Source organism: Dermacentor variabilis, chromosome 1 (assembly GCF_050947875.1).
Source record: "Dermacentor variabilis isolate Ectoservices chromosome 1, ASM5094787v1, whole genome shotgun sequence".
NCBI classification, from domain to species: domain Eukaryota; kingdom Metazoa; phylum Arthropoda; class Arachnida; order Ixodida; family Ixodidae; genus Dermacentor; species Dermacentor variabilis.
The window spans coordinates 162,921,604-162,940,634 of NC_134568.1; the positions used below are offsets into that span (position 1 = coordinate 162,921,604).

Consider the following 19,031-nt stretch of genomic DNA (forward strand, 5'->3'; position numbering starts at 1 on the left):
TGAGAGTTACTTCCCGTCGTGGTAAGCCATATGGAAGGCGGAGTTTCAGATGAGGATCCAGGGAACAAGGCGCTGGTGGTTTGTAATGTCTGCCTAATTCCACTGGGCCAACGTAAGCTCGCGAGCAAGCGCACGGAGCTTTCTTGCTGCGTCTGTTTCTGACATCGGGATAGCGACGGAATCGCCACTGTTATGTAAAGATCGAGCGGCTGGGTCTGCTAGGTCGGTTCCAAGGATCTCACAATGGCTTGGCAACCACTGAAATGCGATGTCGTGTCCCTTTTCAAGTGCCCGATGGTTTCTTGCGTGTTCGCGAAAGTCGTTCGTAGGGTGCACGGCGTAATTCAGAGAGCAAACTCTGGAGGGTGACTTTCGAATCTCAGAAGATGGACCATTTCTAGGGCCTTTCCCAACTGACCAATAGAATTGCGGCACGAAGAGCTGCTAGTTCGACCGCAGTGGTTGAAGTCAAGTGCAGTTCCTGAATTTCATCTTTGTAGATTTTTCTGGGACACACTGCAGCTACTGAACTAGAGTGCATGGCCGACCCATCGGTGTAAACATGTAAGCGCTCACTGTCGACTTCACGTAGTAGCAATGATGGGGCCTGCTTCAATCCTGCTGACGGCATTTGTGCCTTCTTCTTGATGCCTGCAGGGAATGGTAAGGCACAGTGGCAACGCAGGCCATGCCGCTGGGATGTAATTGGATGGTAGCGATGCTCTAAAACTCGATGCTAAAACTCGTATGCGGTCTAGTTTTTGGCACACAAGCAATATGGTGAACGGGCATCCTTGAGACATGTCGAATGTGTACTCTTAGAGCGTCGACTGCAATGTACGTTGCTATAGGGTGGTCACGCGCTATGGCGATTGTGGCTGCTGTGAATACACACTTAGGGAAGCCGAGGCACGTCCGTAGAACTTGGGCTTCTATACTCTGGAGCGGGCGAAGGTTCGTTTTGCTGGTGCTACCCAGCCCGAGCAGGCTGTGTCTCAGGAAGCCCACAATTAATGAATGGTACAACTGTAGCATCGATTGCACCGATGCGCTCGAAGACTTTCCGCCGACAAATTTGAATACATGGGCTATTGTTGTCAACCTTTTCTTTATATATGAAATATGTGGCGTCCAAGGCAAATTATGGTTAAAAAATTATGGGGTTAAAACCATGACCTCATGATGACGTACGGACACTGGAATAATTTCGACCACCGCGGCTTCTTTATTGTGCACCTAAGTACACGTACGATGATGACTCCATGGGAACGGTGCTTTGTTTTGTACACAATTACTTGTCCATTCATGCGTATAGCATATGGAGTCATTGTTTTGCGTGTGAATGTGACTAATAGGTGCATTTCTAAAGATAGTTGTAGGCCTTTCATGTGCATATAAGAGGGCGTTTGTGTGACTGCCTTCTGCAGCCTCGCTCGTATCTGCGGACGTGTCACGCCGAACGCCCAGATGCAGATATCATTTGCATAAATGGATATCTGGACCGTCCTTGGCAATGATTCAATAAGGAACAGTGCTACGTTGAAGAGCGTCAGGCTTACACTCCGCCTTGCGGCACATCTTTGCTGGTTAGATTATGGGATGTCAGTCCATCCTCAGTAAGCAGGAAGGAAGAATTATCCTCCAAATAACTTTGAATCCAGCGCAGTGCCCGGCTACCAATGCCCACAAGAATCTGAGCATCGATGATTGCTTGGTGCGCTACATTATCATTGCGCTTTTGACATCACGAAACAACGCTACCGTTAATCGTTTCATGCTCTTTTGATGTTGAATATATGTTTGCAAATCAAGCACGTTATTGATGGATGACCAACCACGCCTAAGGTCTGCCATCGCATGCGGATATACCTCATTATGTACTAAACACCATTGAAGGCGTGGCAACACAATTATTTCCATTAGTTTCCCAACGCAACTGCCAAGAGTGATGGGACGGTTTGATGCCAAGTCTAATAGAGATTTACAACTCTTAAGTAACGGTACTAGGCAGCTGACTTTCGACAAGGAATCAATCCTTCGTGCCACGATTCGTTGTGTCTTTCCAACAATACACCGCAAGCTTTTTGGCGAAGTTTTCCAAGTGCCTTGTATGTGACTCCGTAGGGCCCAGGCGATGATGACTTCCTACTAGTCGTCACCGAAGTTTCTAACTCCTCCATAGAAAACTTGAGATCCGTGTTAAAGAACAAGAAAACATGAGAAAGAAGACAGAGTGGCTTTGGGGTTGCACTGCTAGCTAAGCACGAGGTCGCGGGACCAAATCCCGGCCACGGCGACCGAATTTCAGTGGTGACGAAATGCAAATACGCCCGTGTACCGTGCATTGGGTGCACGTGAAAGGGACCCAGAAACGGTTTTGACGATTTTGTACAAACTTACCTTTTGATCATTAGGTGACATGTTTAGCGTTCCGCGTAAAGCGTGCAACTTATTAGAATGTTTTAAAAATGTGCATCGCAACTGATCACAGCAGCGTCACTCCACTGGGTTTTCAGCCGCTCCGTCACCATATGCGCGTGTGACGTTAGTTGGCCGAGCTGTCGGATTGTCGGATCGATAATTTCTCCAAGTTTATGGAGAACAAATGTGATTCGGAATAGTTGGAATGTTGGTTAATTTGTTTCTAAAAAAAGAAACAAAAAGACAATAGACAACTACAAATTACCATCACACGCAGGCACTTCCGGTGCGCAGCAAGTGTCGTCTGCTTGTGCTACAACGTGCTACGTGTTGACGCGAGCTGCGCGGTCAGTGTTGATCTCGAGGTTTCTTTCTGTGAGCACCGTGAATCGCCCTTGCTGCGTTGTGGGTCACAAATCTAGCGATTGGGGACATATCAAGCTGCGACATTGTGTCCCTCTGCAAGGCAACAGCCGAGCGCAGTGGCTGCAGCGAATCGGGCTGTCGGTATCCTATAGGCACCGCGATCAGTGCGTTTGCGGCCTTGACTTCCCACCAGAGGATTACTATCACAAAACATAGTTTTAGTGTGTCCGGTATTCCGGTAAACGCAGGTGGACTGGGCGTTTCACCGGATGACCAGAATCGCACACGTGAACTGCCTAGAAGGTGCAGCCACCTGGTGGCGCAGAGCTCAACCAGACAAAGAGGGATCTAATATAGCATTAGTCAAGTGTACTCTACATTACTGCTGGTGTAATTTTTTGGCAGTGGCGTAATCGTGAACACGGTGTCTCTTTAAATCTTTCAAATGTTCTGCACTTGGTTGCAGCAATATTAGCTCTGTGTTTGGGTGGTTGAGTTTTGGGCCACCAGGTGGCTGGACCGTGCAAGTCGCTCATGTTTACGCCTCTGCCTGTTCGTCAAAACGTTCAGCTCGCCTGTTATTACCGGAATACCGGGCACGCTCGGCGCTGCAACAGAACGATCGCAATGCACGCTGCTTGAATAGCTTTCTCTGGGGATCAACGGCCTGGAGGATAGCAGAGAGGTTGGAGAGGCTTCGCGCGCTGGCTCCAAGGCACCGGAAGTATAGACAAAACGACGTCACATCATGGCGCAGACCCAATGGAGACGGAACTTGGCCCCGATCACTCGGAGAACGAGTTGAGGAGGAAAAACATAGCTAGGAGGAAGGTAACTGGTAATCGCCCGTATTTCTTTTAAAATGAGACGCTTCACTTGAATTGTGGCGCAAAAGCTTTACTATAGCTGTACCCTACACGTCTACAAAATCTGTCAAAACCTTTTGAGGGACCCTTTAAAGAAACGTAGGTACTCAAAATTAATGCGGAGTCCCTGACTACGGCATGCCACATAATCAGATCGAGGTTTTCGCATGTAAAACCCCATAATACTTCTTTTTAATGTTGTACGAAATATACTGGCGTTCTTGTTAGGAGTTTCCTAGTGCATATTTTAGCTCATTTTGGTGCCGGAAATATCGAACGTGATTCTGTTCTCTGAATTTCTGTTAGGCAGATATGACTTCTCACTACGAATCGGTTATAATTTCCGCAATTTCGTCAAGTTAATCATTTTAAATATTTGTTTGTGCATTTTTTTATATTAGCTACATTGTCATTTCGATCTCCCAAGCAAGCAATGTCCACCTCTTCATATATGATCCACCTGAACAGACCAAATTACGTTAACTTTCACAGCCGATCTCGAGAAAAATTATTTCGGATAAAAAAAAAACACGAAACGCACAGGCTAGGGATGGAGCCTATATGACAGCGGGTGCCTACATGCAGACACCGTAGCAACTGCGGTACCGCTTCTCAGCCAACTGAAAATGTCGCACGGTAACATAGCACGCTTGTCGAAAATCCCTGCGATCGCTGCATTGAGACGACGCTGGCTAGTGTTTTACAGGCAGCGTACAACAGCAATATATATGAGTGCTTCTTTCACGAAAAACGAAATCGGCTCGGCGGAATAAATTGTCACGACCTTAGAGTGGCCATGCATTGTATTGTGTGAAGACATGGCGTGTGCAAATTCCTCAGGACCGTCATTTGGCCCATTACGAAATTCCCTTGTTTTGAAGACACTTGAAAAGGCGCCCAGGAGGAACCCCGCGCGATGCTTCATTTGAGTGCCGGCAGCCAAAACTATGAAGCGTGCGTCGCGTTAACCATGAGGGGCAAGCGGTGCGCTCTGGAAAAGTGCTACCGCATGTCCTAGCGTCCAATAGCAAACATAGGGCGTTAGTGCGGCTACGTTCTAGCCAATGTTTTTAAGAGAGTGAGAGAGAGATTTAGGAAAACTTGGTTTTGCTCGGGAGATGAAGATTGGCCTAAATGTCGCACTACTGCCGACACACAATAGCTCTTGTCTAACGGCGACCTCAAGATGTCAAATTTCTTATTTACGCGGCATACATCCGCAACCTGGTCGGCTGCTCTCCACACATTACCTGCTGCGCTAGATTTCGACGTAGCAGACACATCACATTGTTCAGAGCATTTGCCACACTCTGAACAATATTTCTGTTCGTGACAACTTGCTCTTTACTCTTTTCATTTGTTTGCTGCAACTGCCGCTGTTCAAATTGTGGGGCCGAAAGATTGTTTAAAATCTCTCCGTACGACTATTCAGCTAGCCCAGCATAATTTAGCTTGCGTTGGCGTAGTGTCGTAGCAAAAGTCATGGTAACTGCGTAGTTAGAGCTGGAATAACTCGAAAGACGGCGCTCCGCCCGCGGTTCATTTATGGAAGAGGGTTTCACAGAATTCTGCGGAATAAATGAACGCAAAATCCATGCCATGCTCTTTATTCAATCCTCTGCTTGCGATGAATAGATTATATAAGGTTGCTCATCGTGTATGATTCAGGATTGATGCGCGTGCAGCAAGGCCGGAAATTACTGGTGTGTGGCACGCAAACTATAACGGCATATAGTTGGCCATTGCTCGACGCGTGCTTTATTCTTGCGACAGAACCATTCGCGCCTAAGTTATGCCTACTGTGGGCCCGTAAACGATTTTGCTTTATCTTAGTGTTCCTTTATAGTTAAGTCCTCATGCTCTCCGCGTGCCCTTCCGCCATTTGCTCTCTCTTGTACGTTGGCTTTGGCGGCGTCTTTCCGATGGAATCCGAGCCGCCTTAAAGCCTGCGAAATGGCCTCCGACTGTGGCACTGCGGAATGCGAGGCTGCCGTCGCTCCGCCACGGTGTCGGAATGTCGCCGTCAGCGCCTTTCTTATTTCCGCCGCCAGCAGTTGCTAATTCGACGTCGCAGGCTGCGCGCTGCATGCTAGGAACGTTTGTCTGGCGTTCCACCCACGGGCGAACCGACCTACGCCTGCGGATCCCTTCGGTCTCACGAGTTTCTCATCGCCTCTAGTTTTGTTTTCTCTTTACCTAACTCACTCTGCGCAATACGCGCTGACATTTCAGCCATCACGTCCCTACAGCAGCTGTCGAGAATAATTTTGCTCTAGGCTTAAGTTACCGACACGCAAGAAACTCCGTGTGGAAAAGCAATGCCGTCTGCTGAGGAAAGCAGTTGGAATGCACGTGCGGAAGGGAAGAAGGAACGAGGGCAGCAAGGCGACAAGGGCAAAAGCCCCTCGAGACGAACAGTATGCTTTTGGATGCGTTGCACGGCGGAGCGTCGATCGAGGTTCGTTAATAGGGTGAATTAGTGAAACGCCCGATATATATATATATATATATATATGTCGATAAGACGGCAACCGAGGGTTGTGACTCTCGTTAGGCACAACAATATATGTCGCTTTCATAGCATTTGATCCCAACATCTATTAGAGCCAATGAAAGCATAGGAGGAATTAATGTAATATTGACCAAGTAAAGGGAAATGAAAGCGGACGAAAAAAAAACAAACTTGCCACCGGCGATATATATATCAGAAAAAAGTGGTAATAGAAGAATGGCAAGATGCGTTAATGCATCTCATATAGAGGGGCCGCAGCTGCAAATTTTCTAGACGCCTTTAAAGAACGGCTTCTATACACGCTGAGCAAAAAATTGGAAGAAGGAAAGTAATGGTTACCGAGCGGTGCTTTTACTGTTACTTTTTTGTTTTGTTTTTATTGCGGGGCTTGGGTTTTCACCTGCTCTCACGCTTCACAAGTTAGTTGTTGTTTTTCACTTTTTGCACTTCAATACTGTTTCCTTCAATTTTCTGACTTATTATTTCTCCAAGCATAGTTTATTTCCACCAATATGGAACGGCGTTATCCCGTTCTAATGTGACGCACTCTACGCAAAACAACAACAAAGATTTTAAAGATTTTGGCACAGACACTTAAGACTGCTTACGTGTGGAAATGCGAAAGCATTATAGACTCTTTAGTGAAATGTTTGTATTTTGTGCACACTCACTTTATACGGTCATAACCTGGCGCCACTTCCTCCCCATTGGCTGCGCCGTCACGTGCCCAATGACGCACGCACTAGGCCACACGTTCAGTCAGCCGTCGAGCTCCGTGGTGTCGGGGAAGCGTGCGCGTCTCGCGCCCCGGAGGTCCGGGGTCGATTACTGCCCAGACCGACATGTACCAAATTTCCTTTTCAAAGCCACTAATTTATTGTTTTTTGGCAGGAACCTCCCTGAGAAATTTGACGGCAATCTGAGCATTACATTACGTGTTTTAACTCTTTGCGACGTCGGTTATTTTGGTACCATCGCTCGGTTGCGCCGCGGCCATCGCTCGGTTGCGCCGCATAATTGGGCACATAATGCTTTCACATTTAAATGCAAGCGCTATCTTTGTTTTTCAGAGAAGAGACAAAGCGCCTTCGGACACGCCGCTCCTGTATAGCGAGGAGATTCCATAAAAGCGTCCCCTGCAAGAGCTCGTTTTTGTTCACCTGCAGTAAACAATGGAGCTGCCGGCGCGATATAGCCACGGTGTGTGCTGCCCACATAAGTGCATCAAGTTTGTCGTCCGCAGTGTTTCGTTGGTCTTTTCTGAAACCTCAAATATTGAAAGCCATGCAGGGGGATTACCGGCCACATTAGTCGTTGAAAGTCGGCTATGGCAACCTTGGCCGAATTATACTAAATTGCAACTTCAATTGCAGCGTGAACGCTTTAGATCATGTGTGAGAGAATTTACAATTTTCCTTGAATTTGTGTTATGATCAATTTGCCGCTGTTTCTTTCTTTCGCACATTAGAGCAAGACTAACAATAGCCCTTCGAAATACGAGTGTGAGTCTATGCTTTCTTTATGTCTCGTATATAGCCCGGTTCTGATCATTAGAGAGTGCACATATCTGAAATAATGCAGACATAACTGTACTAGCGTACGGGATATCAACAATTCAAAGTACACCGTTAGTTTCTGCTCACTTGGATTCGAGCTATGGAATGATTTTCTTCCTGGTTTCTTAACCAGTACACCCGCCCCACACGAACCGATATAATATTAGAACAGTGTGCTATATATCTAAATCCGTATTTTTAATAATGTGTAACAACATTCCAAAGCGCATAAATTTATGTAGGGCTGTGTTCTGGAAAAATAACAATTATGTTGTCTTTTTCACACCCGTGCCTGCAACCACGCTCCACATGATCTGCGTGCTATAATGTCCCTCGAGCTAAAATGTGCAGCCATACACCAGAACAGCAAGAATTTACTTATTAAACCACACTTGCATATTCCAACAATACCAGGGCAGGAATCAGGAACAATAGTCAGGCGAAAGGGGCAGAGAAAGCAGCATCCGTGCCAGGAACCAACCGGTATTTAACGGCTCTAGCAACTTACATAATCCAAAGCGCGACACTCACTGAGCATCTCGGATTGTTTGTCCTCGAACATTCGAAATTGTGACTTTCAGTTTGCGAGCGGCTGATCCAACCAGTGATCCACGCGAGCTGTATTTTGTTTTCTCTCTCGCGGCATTTATTACAGCAACTTGTAAAAGGAGCAGCAGTTGATTATTGAGCAAGTGACACCCATGAGGGAAGCAGTAACAGTTCAGAATGGTGAGTGCGATGAGAGTCACACGCACATGCATGTATGAAGCGCGTATGAGATGGCGCGCTATGGCCGCTCTGTTTTTTATATTTGGCGCTATTATATATTGCGAAAAGAAAGACTGCATGCATGACATATAGTGTCCAAAACAGCCGCAATCCAGCAAAAAAGTACGAAACTAACAGTGCGCTAGACAATAATGCAAACAAGTACTCAACGCAAGAGGCAGTGGTATTCAAAGCAAAAAAAACTAAAGCAGAGGCAAGCATAAACACTCCATAAAGAGAGTATACCAGTCCTGTCGATAGTCCCTTTAATGGCAAAAGTCTTTCAAGTGCAGCATTTTTTTTTTGTTTTACCGAATAGGATTTTGAGGAAACCATAGTTCGGCATTCCGGTCAAACATATAGGTTTTCCAGAAGCGATCTTTTATACCTTCGTCAGCGCTTGTGTTCCTTGACTGTGCTTCGTGAGACTGTGATATGGCGCTGCTTTCGTTGGAACGCTCTGCGCGACCGTAAAGAAACAGATGTTATGAGAAACACCACTTCGCATGTGCTTCTGGAACGAGAGTCTGGCGTTTCAAGAACTGAAATGCTAAAAAGGTAGATCTCTTTATTTGCACAGACAGATTCCTCGTGCAATGACTAATGAACGTGAAACACTTTGTAAGGGGAATGTCAGAGAATGAGCAGTATCTAGACATCGTAATATGGTGTTTGCACATTGTTAATGACATTAAAGCACTGTGAAGTGCTTGTGTATACGGATTTGTTAAACTGACCCTGGTATAATCTGAGCTATTGTCATTAGAGATTTCGCCCGCTCTCAAAAGCAAAGAGTTTGGTTCTTGCTTCGGGTAGCCTGCCTAAACATTTACGTGCTGCAAGTGTTGCAAGGATGCGAAGTGAACTAGCAAAGTTAACCAGACTTACATATTTCATTTTTGTAATATAAATAGGTCATTCTTAAAGGGAAGGGAGAGTCGCAGTGGAAAACACGGTATATAAACAAAAACAAAAAAAGAGCAGTGGCGACGCCACCGCTGTTTCAGGGGCTATATCGTATTTGCCGCATCGTAAGTCATCAATTTTCGCAGCATCTGGCCAAAGCTTCTTAAATGCGTAATAATAAAGGGCAGATAGATTGCGTCCACATGTAGGCAAAAATTCAAGCATGCAGAATCTGCTCGCTTTTCTTTAAATCTGTGGTCCTGAATTCGGTCATCACCCTTGGTTCGATCGTGAAATTTGAAAGAATTTTGGCCTTCATTTTTTACGTTAATTAGTGATTTTTGACACCGAAGAAATGTAGACAACGTGCGGCACCTAGAAGGAACCGATAGAGACAGACAACTGTATTTTTGTTTTCTGTTGTTATTGCTTTTCCCCTGTTTGTTTGTTTTTTCATGCGGAAAGTGTTAACCCCCATACTTTATTGCCCTTTGGGTGACTGTAGGTACATGAATAGATAGCTAGATTTACAAGAATGCTTATATATATATATATATATATATATATATATATATATAGAGAGAGAGAGAGAGAGAGAGAGAGACCGTCTAACAAGCACCAACATCTCCTTGAAGATCGATCGATAGATAGATAGATAGATAGATAGATAGATAGATGGATGGATAGATAGATAGATAGATAGATAGATAGATAGATAGATAGATAGATAGATAGATAGATAGATAGATAGATAGATAGATAGATAGATAGATAGATAGATAGCACTTTCCGTGCTTTTCAGCTTAATATCTAGCGAGAGTTGCTAAGCTCAAGCCGTCAAAGTGGTAAATGTATTCTCTAATTCGTTAGCACTGCGCCAACTACATATTAATACCATAGTACGCTGCTAGATATTCAAGTAGGGAGCATCTCGCCTATGTGCTTGCGATTTCGGCGAGAATCAGCTGAGGGTTCCTGTCATTATAGCTGACTTTTGTTCCGCAGCCACACTTATGGTAGTATACTGGTATATTTGTTTGCATCTGGTCCACGAAACAAAGTTTTGCTTGATTGGTCTTTATTTTTTTTTCAATGTAAATTATAAACGTGAGTGATTCAAACTGCCTGAAAGTGGCCCTTAAGCCTCCCTTCATTAGTGAAGCTAGAAAAAAAGCGGAAGCCTTTATGAATGGCGGCTACAAGCAATGGTGTAGCCTGCAGACAAACTACACCGCATAACGTGTTGATGATATTGTCAGTTCAGCGCAAGGCTTCCGTGGGATTTCTTTTTCAGGATAGCAGAGGTATGCGGCGATGGATCCAAGAAGGTAGCTTAGTAATTTTCTGGAACCTAAATATGAAATTTGGTGTCCGTTTTTGGCGTTTTGATTGTTATCGGTTGCAGTGCGAAAAGAAAAGGTTGCCTTTGAAGCAGATGTTTGTTGTTGACTCCCGAAAAGAAAAAAAAGTTTACTTTCTTGGTTTCAGTAAAAAAGTATGAATAGCTTGTTGCGACTCAGTGGTGAAGCATCGGGATATAACATCTGAGATGACGGAGTATTTTCGGTTCTGTGGTGAAAGCTGTTCTTAAGTTAATGGTGAAATACATTCTACAATGGTCGAGTTTCTCAATAAATAGTAGGGAAGAAACAGAGAAGAAAACATGTTCGATAAGGGCATCGCAAAGGTTGTGCTGTCGGCTCCTCTTTGCTTTTCCAAGATTGATCGCAAACATGAACTCAAGGGGTTTGTTTGCGTTCAACGTCCTTAAACAAACACATTGGTCACCTTGTTAGCCTACGATCCAAAAGAAGGTCTCATGGGCGCTCTAGCGCAAGTGTGTACGCACTGAAAGGCTGTTCGCAACAAGGAATGCCCCGCTCCATGTTTCGGCATAGATAAAAGAGGGAGAACGGGTGAAGGCAGGGAAGTAGGCCAGAAAGGGGTCCAAGTTTGCTACCCCGCAAGGGAGAAAAAGCAAAACCGATCTAAAGAGAACAAGCAGGAAAAGCGGTGTGTTGACACACTTTATTTCACGTTCTCAATCAGAGATGTCATTTTTTTTCAGTGCCGCCGCCTATCTCGCGGGCGCATAGACGGGAGCACGACAACTATTCTGCTCGCTCCATTTAGCGGGCACTTCCGCTGCGACCATTGTGCTAATAAATTTTGCTCTGACAATCTTCGTTTGTCCGGTATTTCTGTCCCGATCAACAGCCCTGGCCTTCCAGTGATGTTACGTTGAGCTACTTCAAAGCAGGTGCGCAATCGTCTCATTGAAACCTTGGATGCCTGTCGGGTATCTCAATAAGAAAATACGACGTACTATAGTAAGCGCAACATCAAGCCGCCAATGGTAGAGGAGAGTTTCTTCACACTGTGCTAGTCGAGGTGGTAGAAGAAACTGTAAGTCACAGGTCAGAAAGTGAAGGTGAGTGTTCGTGAAAATGACTGAGTTCCACAAAGCCTTTGTGCTTGATTGCGTGTAACGGAGTGAAGTATTAACGCTGCGTCCGATCTCGAGACCGAGCTCGAAATGCATACGCAGAATAATGTTTGCATGCGCTCGTCGATTGCATACTGCAAGGAAAATTTTCCAGCAGAAAACACTGGTATGCACAGCAGGGAAGAAGGTACATGACACCCCGCTGGACACGGAACGGAAGGTTATTATTTGTTTGGACACTTATTCTGGAAGAAAACAACCATTGCAGTTTAATTGTAATAATCATTTAAATAATGTTTTTAAGTATAATTCAGTATTTAAAATTAATTTACATTCCAAAACCACTATGTAATTATCAGGCACGTCGTAGTCGGGAACTCAGGATGAATTCTAACCGCCTGGGGTTCTTTAACGTGCACCCAATGCATGGTACACGGGCGTTCTTGGATTTCGCCCCCATCGAAATGTGGTCGCCATAGCCGGGATTTGATCCCGCTCCCTCGGGCTTAGCAGCGCAACCCGAGAGTCCTAGGCCAGCACGGTGGATAATTAATTAATTAATTGTCTTGGATTTCGTTTGATATTCCACATTTAATAACCACGTTCCTGTGGAACTTTCGACCCTTCATTCATTCATTTTTTAAAGTTCTAAGTGGAGAAGATCTCATCACATTGGCGATAGTATCTTGCATGTTAATTCCCCTGAAAAAAAAAGAAAATTGTGTTTTCAAACGCCTATTTTGTGATGAGAAAAAATATTTCTTTATATGCATAGCTAATCTGCCAAGGTAGAATAATGAGCTGTAGTAGAAAGCAGCGTCTTAACATATCTATATTTAAACACAGAAGTTAACCCCTACCAGATAGAAGTGCCAGCAACACCGTACATAGTAAAAACTGATAAATGGTAGCCGTAAAGCACGGCTAAACCGTGCTAGGATTAAATAGCATTTGTTGTTGATGGAATCCTGACGAAGGTAACGGCACCAGTAAGGCAGAAACGACACAAGCCATAAAAAAAGTGATGTCGTTATTGTAGAAATTACGGGCACAAAGCTAAGAAGTATCGATGTAAGAGGTTATAAAGATTTACGGAATTTCAAAATTCACCCTTGGCAGATAGCACAAGTCTTGTCCTTGAGTTGTATTATTCAAAGACGAGGACATTACTAACACGAAAAATTGAACGAGATATTAAACTAAAAAACGAAAACTTTCTAATTAACTTTCAAATTAATTGCTTTACGGCACATATTGCAATGTAGGAATTGTAACCGGGCAGTTTGCAGGACGTACCACTTGAAATAAATTTGCAGGATTGCACCAGTTCTGAGACATTATCTCTGAAACTGTGGAATCAAATACATGGGCGTTCCAATTACTTTTATGCTTCAATGCATAAAAAAGCGTTCTGATAAAAAAGTAAGTGATTTTTGGGCTACATTCATGGCGCATATTTCCAAACATGTGCCATTCTGAAAATTGGTTCCATGTGGATGCGCTTTGCAAATTTACCGGCTAAAATAGGTAAATTGCAATATGTGCCATAAAGTTATTAATTAGAAAGTTCATTAGCAAAATTGATTTAGTTACTTGAATATGTGTTTCTATTTTTCTTGCAAATAATGCGCGCTTCTCTGAATAATCAGCTCAAGGACATTAATCACGTTATCTGCAACAGCCGATTTTTGTAAATTCCGTAGAGCTTAAAAATGAACACCTTCTATCTCGATGGCTGCGATAATGGCAACCACAGTCGACGACGCTCGGATGCGAAGGAGCTTCTTTAGATGACGTCAAACCATTTTTCACATTAAAGAATAAGTGCCGCCCATTCCAGAACATAGACTGCATTCAAGTATATGAAGCCAAACTTACAATATGAAACAACGGCCTAATATTCCTAGATCTGGGGTTTCATCCGGCTAGTTAACTGGGAAGTATATGCTCAATCGCAAATTATACGCAAACCTGTTTTCTTTTGTGCACTCCTTTGGCTGCGCCCAGGTCAACGCATATCTTCGCTCGCCTTGAGGCTCGGTTTAACGGCCACCTGCGTCCTATACACACTGTTACCACGAGTGGGCGTTGTGTGTTGTGGTAACAGTGCGCATATAGCTTGGTGGCGCTGCCGACTACCCGGTTCCAAAGGCAACGCTCATAGCATCCATCCACGTCATAGTCCCCTAGGCGACCTTATATAATAATAATAATAATAATAATAATAATAATAATAATAATAATAATAATAATAATAATAATAATAATAATAATAATAATAATAATACCTATCTATGCATAGGTGCGTCGATTGAGGCACGACACACCACAGTTCCCTGCTCGTGCTTCTTCACGGAGTGATGAGTTTGTTTTTGTTTTTTTTTTACGTGGGTATCTTTTCACCGTTGACGCTCGGTGCAAGACATGCTTTCAGGGTACGAAGTTTCTTGAACGTCTTCTGTCTCCTCAAATCCACGTATTAATCTTTCGCCTTTTTCGCCATCCTGCAGTGTCACGCGAGTTTCATTCGCGTTCGCTAGGCGGCTTTATCGCATTGCTGTTGTCGCGTGACAGTGCCCTCGCGCTATCAAGTAACGCATGGTTCTTGAAAGCAGCAGAACCTTGATACTTTCCTGAAAGACGGGCCCACCGTGTATCGTTTCGTAGGCGCGCTAGTTGATGATTTTGGCACCTACAAGAATTTACCTCGTTGCCGTGAGCGTATCTTGAAGATTCGATGACGAATCTATGTATAAGCGGGCAGACACCAGCGCCCTTTATTGGATTCCGCAACCGAAGACATTGCTTGCTTCATTCGTTAGGATTCGAGTGTTGTTTGTCTTTCTGGGAAGAAGTTCCCCCTTCAGCACAACAGTGACAGGTCATCAGCAGTGCTTTCCGCTTACAACCGATGGTAAAGGCCAGTGCTGCGACAGCTTTTTCTGCCGTCGCCGTATTACGGCCGCGCTTACCCCAAGGACTCAGCCCAGCCGAGCTCCGCTTTCATAAGATGTGGTTGTTATTCCATAAAAGCAATAAGCAGGCTCGCGAGCTATGGGAACTCGCATACGATCGTCTCTGTACGTTGTATCGAGCGCAATCACATCCAGTCTGTAAAGTAGAGCTCCCAAAACCTAGAGCCACCGGTCAGAGCGACGCGATTACTCTTTCTCGCACCCTAAATTACACGATGCTGGTTAATCTGCAAATGTATGCTTATCTGTGCGCGCTGTCAACAAGCACCTCCATAAAATAATCAGAGAAAGATACTGCAAGTGCCCTGTTTGGGGTCACCGTTTCGGAGCAGAATGGGTAATAAACAAAGAGGTCACAGGACAAACAAAACGAGACACCGTAACACGAATGCGAAGCACCGCTTCGATGCAGCTGATGTACTGTCTGATAAAGGTATACCTGAGCACACGTGCGCCTTTCTCTTCGTTAGCCACGGGGCACTCCTGTTGACGCCGTTCGGCACGCGTTTGGTAGCGTTTTCTCTTTATCTGTTTTATATAGAGGGACCGAGAAAGGGAGGGACAGCGACGAATTGCTTTGTAATATCAAGTAGCGCAATATTCTTTCATATGTAATTATTCCTAGTAGATGGGAGTGCAGGAGCGTGCAGGCGAGGCATTTTTTTTCTTCTTGATGCCACTGACAGCAATACAGCGTTCGGTAAATGACGATGCTGTCACCTGTCGTTGCTCGCAGGCCATCCATCTCCGACCATCACGTGGCACGTGGGCCAGTCGGCGGTGAACCGCGCCGTGACGCAGCTGCAAGACGACAAGACGCTGTCGTGGATCGAGCTGCAACGACTGGAGCGCAGCCACTTTCGCACGGAGGTCACGTGCGCCGCCGCCAGTGGCACCGGGACCCAGCCCATCAAATCGTCTGTCGCCGTCGACCTGCACCGTAAGCTTGCACGATGCGCTGCCCAGCCTGGCTTTGTCACTATACCTTTCATTATACCGACTATGCAAAGTGCCGGCCGGTCCTACTAGCCTTGCGATTTCGGCCATGGCCTTTGACTTCGCGTGCATGTGGCTAATCTAATGAGGAGTCTGTGGAATAGATCTCTCTAAGGCACTATGCAATCACTATGACAAAAAATAATAGACGTCGGCGATATAGGTGAAACCAAGTAATCTCAAAAGTCAGCTAAAAAATTATGTGGATCGGAGGCACTGTGGGAATGGATGTAAGCGAAGCTTTCTTTGCTGTTTGCTTTGATGGAGGATAATTAGGGGTGATGTTGACGGCGAATGTTCAATTTCTTCAATGTTTAGTTCGAAAGAAAAGTGAGTTCATGTTAAACTTTACCACTGCTGTTGGTCTGCATAGCACACAGAACACACAGAGAGAGGTGTTTGCTTCAGATGGTGTTGTGCGCAATCTTTCATAACCTCTGAGATGGTTAAGCATTGTCATTATCACTGCTGCTGCTGCAGCAGCAGCAGAGGAGGAGGAGGAGGAAGAGAGAAAGAAAGCTTCACTTTAAAAAATCAGTCCTGACGGTACCACATTGGAGGGTTTGACCTTCATTTCGCCTTCGCCTTAAGTTAGAAATTAAAACTAATATTATCGCGCGGACATTGATTACCTTTGACTGGTGGCAGTTATGTCACCAGCTAGCTACTGTTACAAAGTCATCTTTGGGTAGGAGTAGCATTCACCAACTCCTACAGCTATCGTATCAGAATGGCGGATTCACCAATGTGCGCTAAGTGCAAGTGTGAAGAGACCATCAGTCACCTTCTGTGCCACTGTTCTCGCTTCGATAATGAACGTGAGACTCTCCAGTGTGCCTTAAATAGATTGGATGACAGGCCATTTACGGAAGCGAAGATCTTGGGAGCCTGGCCTCACAGTTCATTCACTACCTGAAGGCAACAGACTGGAGTGCCCGACTATAGACATCCTACACCTAAGTTCTCTCTCTCTCTTTCACTCCCCATTCCCCTCTCCACATGTAGGGTAGCAAACTGGACTCAGTCTGGTTAATTTCCCTGCCTTTCCTTCTTCCCTTCTCTCTCTCTCTCTCTCTCTCACCTGTAATGACTGTTGCAGTCGTTATTGCAACGTGAGAGTATCATGGAAGGGAAATTAAACGTATACTTGTAATGAGTTACAGTTAAATTGTAATAATCTGTGGCTTTATTACTTGTGTCTCATGATCGAAGTGTTACTTAAGCACGCTAATCACAATATGTATTTTTTTTATAAAGAAGTATTTTTACGTATTCCGCATGTCGAAATGTCCTATTCATGCTGGGCGCACGTGGGGTGGGCTATTTGTCGCTTCAAGGCATCCACATCTACATGAGGAAACCACATTTCTGGTTTGCAGCTACCGCTATCGATGAAGCAGCACCAGTTGGTGCTTGCTCAGAGGGCTTCGCTCACGACAATCGCAACAAATGTATTGAAGTGTAAATGCTTTGATTTAGACAATTGCTTGGTTTTTACGAAATAAAGATGTATATTGGGCATGCCAAGCAAAGATGCCAGCTAAGTCTTCTGTAAAGAAAGTTGTAACAAAAGTGTTATGCGGATCCCATGCACTGTGCGAATCAATGTAACCGAAGCTTTCTGCTGTTTGCTTTGACTGACGATCATTTGTGGTGGTGTCGACGGTCAACGTTTATTTTCTTGAGCCTTTAGTACAACACGAGAGTGGTGAGGTGATGCTAAACGTTACCTTGCTTGCGGCACCGCTGTTTGACTGCGTTGTACAGGAAATGCACAGCGATACCTCCGAGAAGGTTAGTCTTGTCATTGCCTCACACAGCACAACGCATCTTGGTAGAAGTGTTAAACTATAATTTAATCATGGGGCTCTAGGTGCCAGAATCAGAATAGGATTATGAGGTACGCATAGTGACGCAGTCCCAATTAATTTTAACCCCATGGGGTTCTTTGACGTGTAGTAACTCTAAGTATACAAGTGCTTTTGTATTTCTCTGCGTCGAAACGCGGCTGCCGGGATCAGATTCGAACCTGCGACCTCCTGCAACGCCATAGCCGCAAAGCTACCATGGCGGGCACAGAAGTGTTGATTTGACGTGCGGCCGCTTCCATGGTGTCTAGGCGCTACGGGGCTTTAATGTGCCTTTTTCCTTTAATAGGCAGTTTGGCGTCCGCATGGCACCCACGTGCGCAGGGCGTCAGGTTGTGCGTGCGTAGCGTAGCGCACGATACGGCAATAGTTGACCGGACGCAAAAGCTGACAAGGGGATGGCTGACTTGCACGCGTAGGGACCAGTAGTGTGCTACTCAGCGCCGCCATATGCCACTTTCTTAAACTGTGTAGCCAATATCAGCCGCCACGAAGTCAAACCACAAGCAGGAGTCATGTCTTCGGCAAGAGCGATATAAAAAAAATTGGAGGACGATTGAGCTTCGCCTTCAAGAGTGGAACGCGACAGCGTTATCGCACCCCGTTCGCACCGCCCACACAAAACGATCTACGCGAGCCAAACGTCGTGATCGGCACCGACAGCCGGGCCGGGACGCGCCATGAAGGCGGATCTGATCATGGGGCGAGTGGCGCGCCACGTGTCGGGGCAGCGCCGTACATTGCAAGGAGGGGGTCTTCTGTGTTTGCCGCAAAATGGCTCTGCGTGTGCGCAGAGCGCAGAAGAAATGTCGCGGAAACGTACTTCTCTACTCGTGTAACTGCGACTTCTGTAATTTAGATGCTCATAATTACCGATATACACCGCAGTATAACTTTCTACGGCACGTTTCTAAGGCAACACCGCATTCACTAGAGGCGTTTTTGTCCCGATTTGAACTACAGAACTCGTGGCTGAGTGGTAGCGTCTCACACTCCGGAGACCCTGGTTCGATTCCCGCCAAGCTCATCTTGCAAGTTGTTTTTTTATTTATGAATTGCCTTCCGAGATTTTTCGCTCATGGCAAACGCCGCCGATGCCAACACCGACGCCGACGACACCGGCTTTTCTGCGACACGAGCTCCTTAACACTGTCGCGTTAAAACATGCGCTCTCGTGGACACGCGAGAACATCCCGCAAAGGCCGCTGAGCCCGCAGCAGACGCTACGCTGCTTTTAAGAAGGTGCGGGCGCACGCAAGATACCGTGCGTGCTCCTGCGTACTGCGCATGCGCACTGACGACTACGCGGGTTTGCTGCGTACGCAGATCTGCTGCGGAGGCCCAACCAAAC

General features: G+C 45.5%; 1 protein-coding gene across 1 annotated transcript in view; it reads left to right on the forward strand.

Annotated features, from left to right (window-relative positions):
• The window catches only part of LOC142587679 (synaptogenesis protein syg-2-like), a 1,186,854-nt gene that overhangs the window by 942,057 nt on the left and 225,766 nt on the right, over positions 1–19,031 (forward strand). The window contains exon 7 of the mRNA XM_075698849.1: positions 15,553–15,756. Coding sequence (XP_075554964.1) covers positions 15,553–15,756 — 204 coding nt within the window. The remainder of the gene's footprint in view (positions 1–15,552; positions 15,757–19,031) is intronic.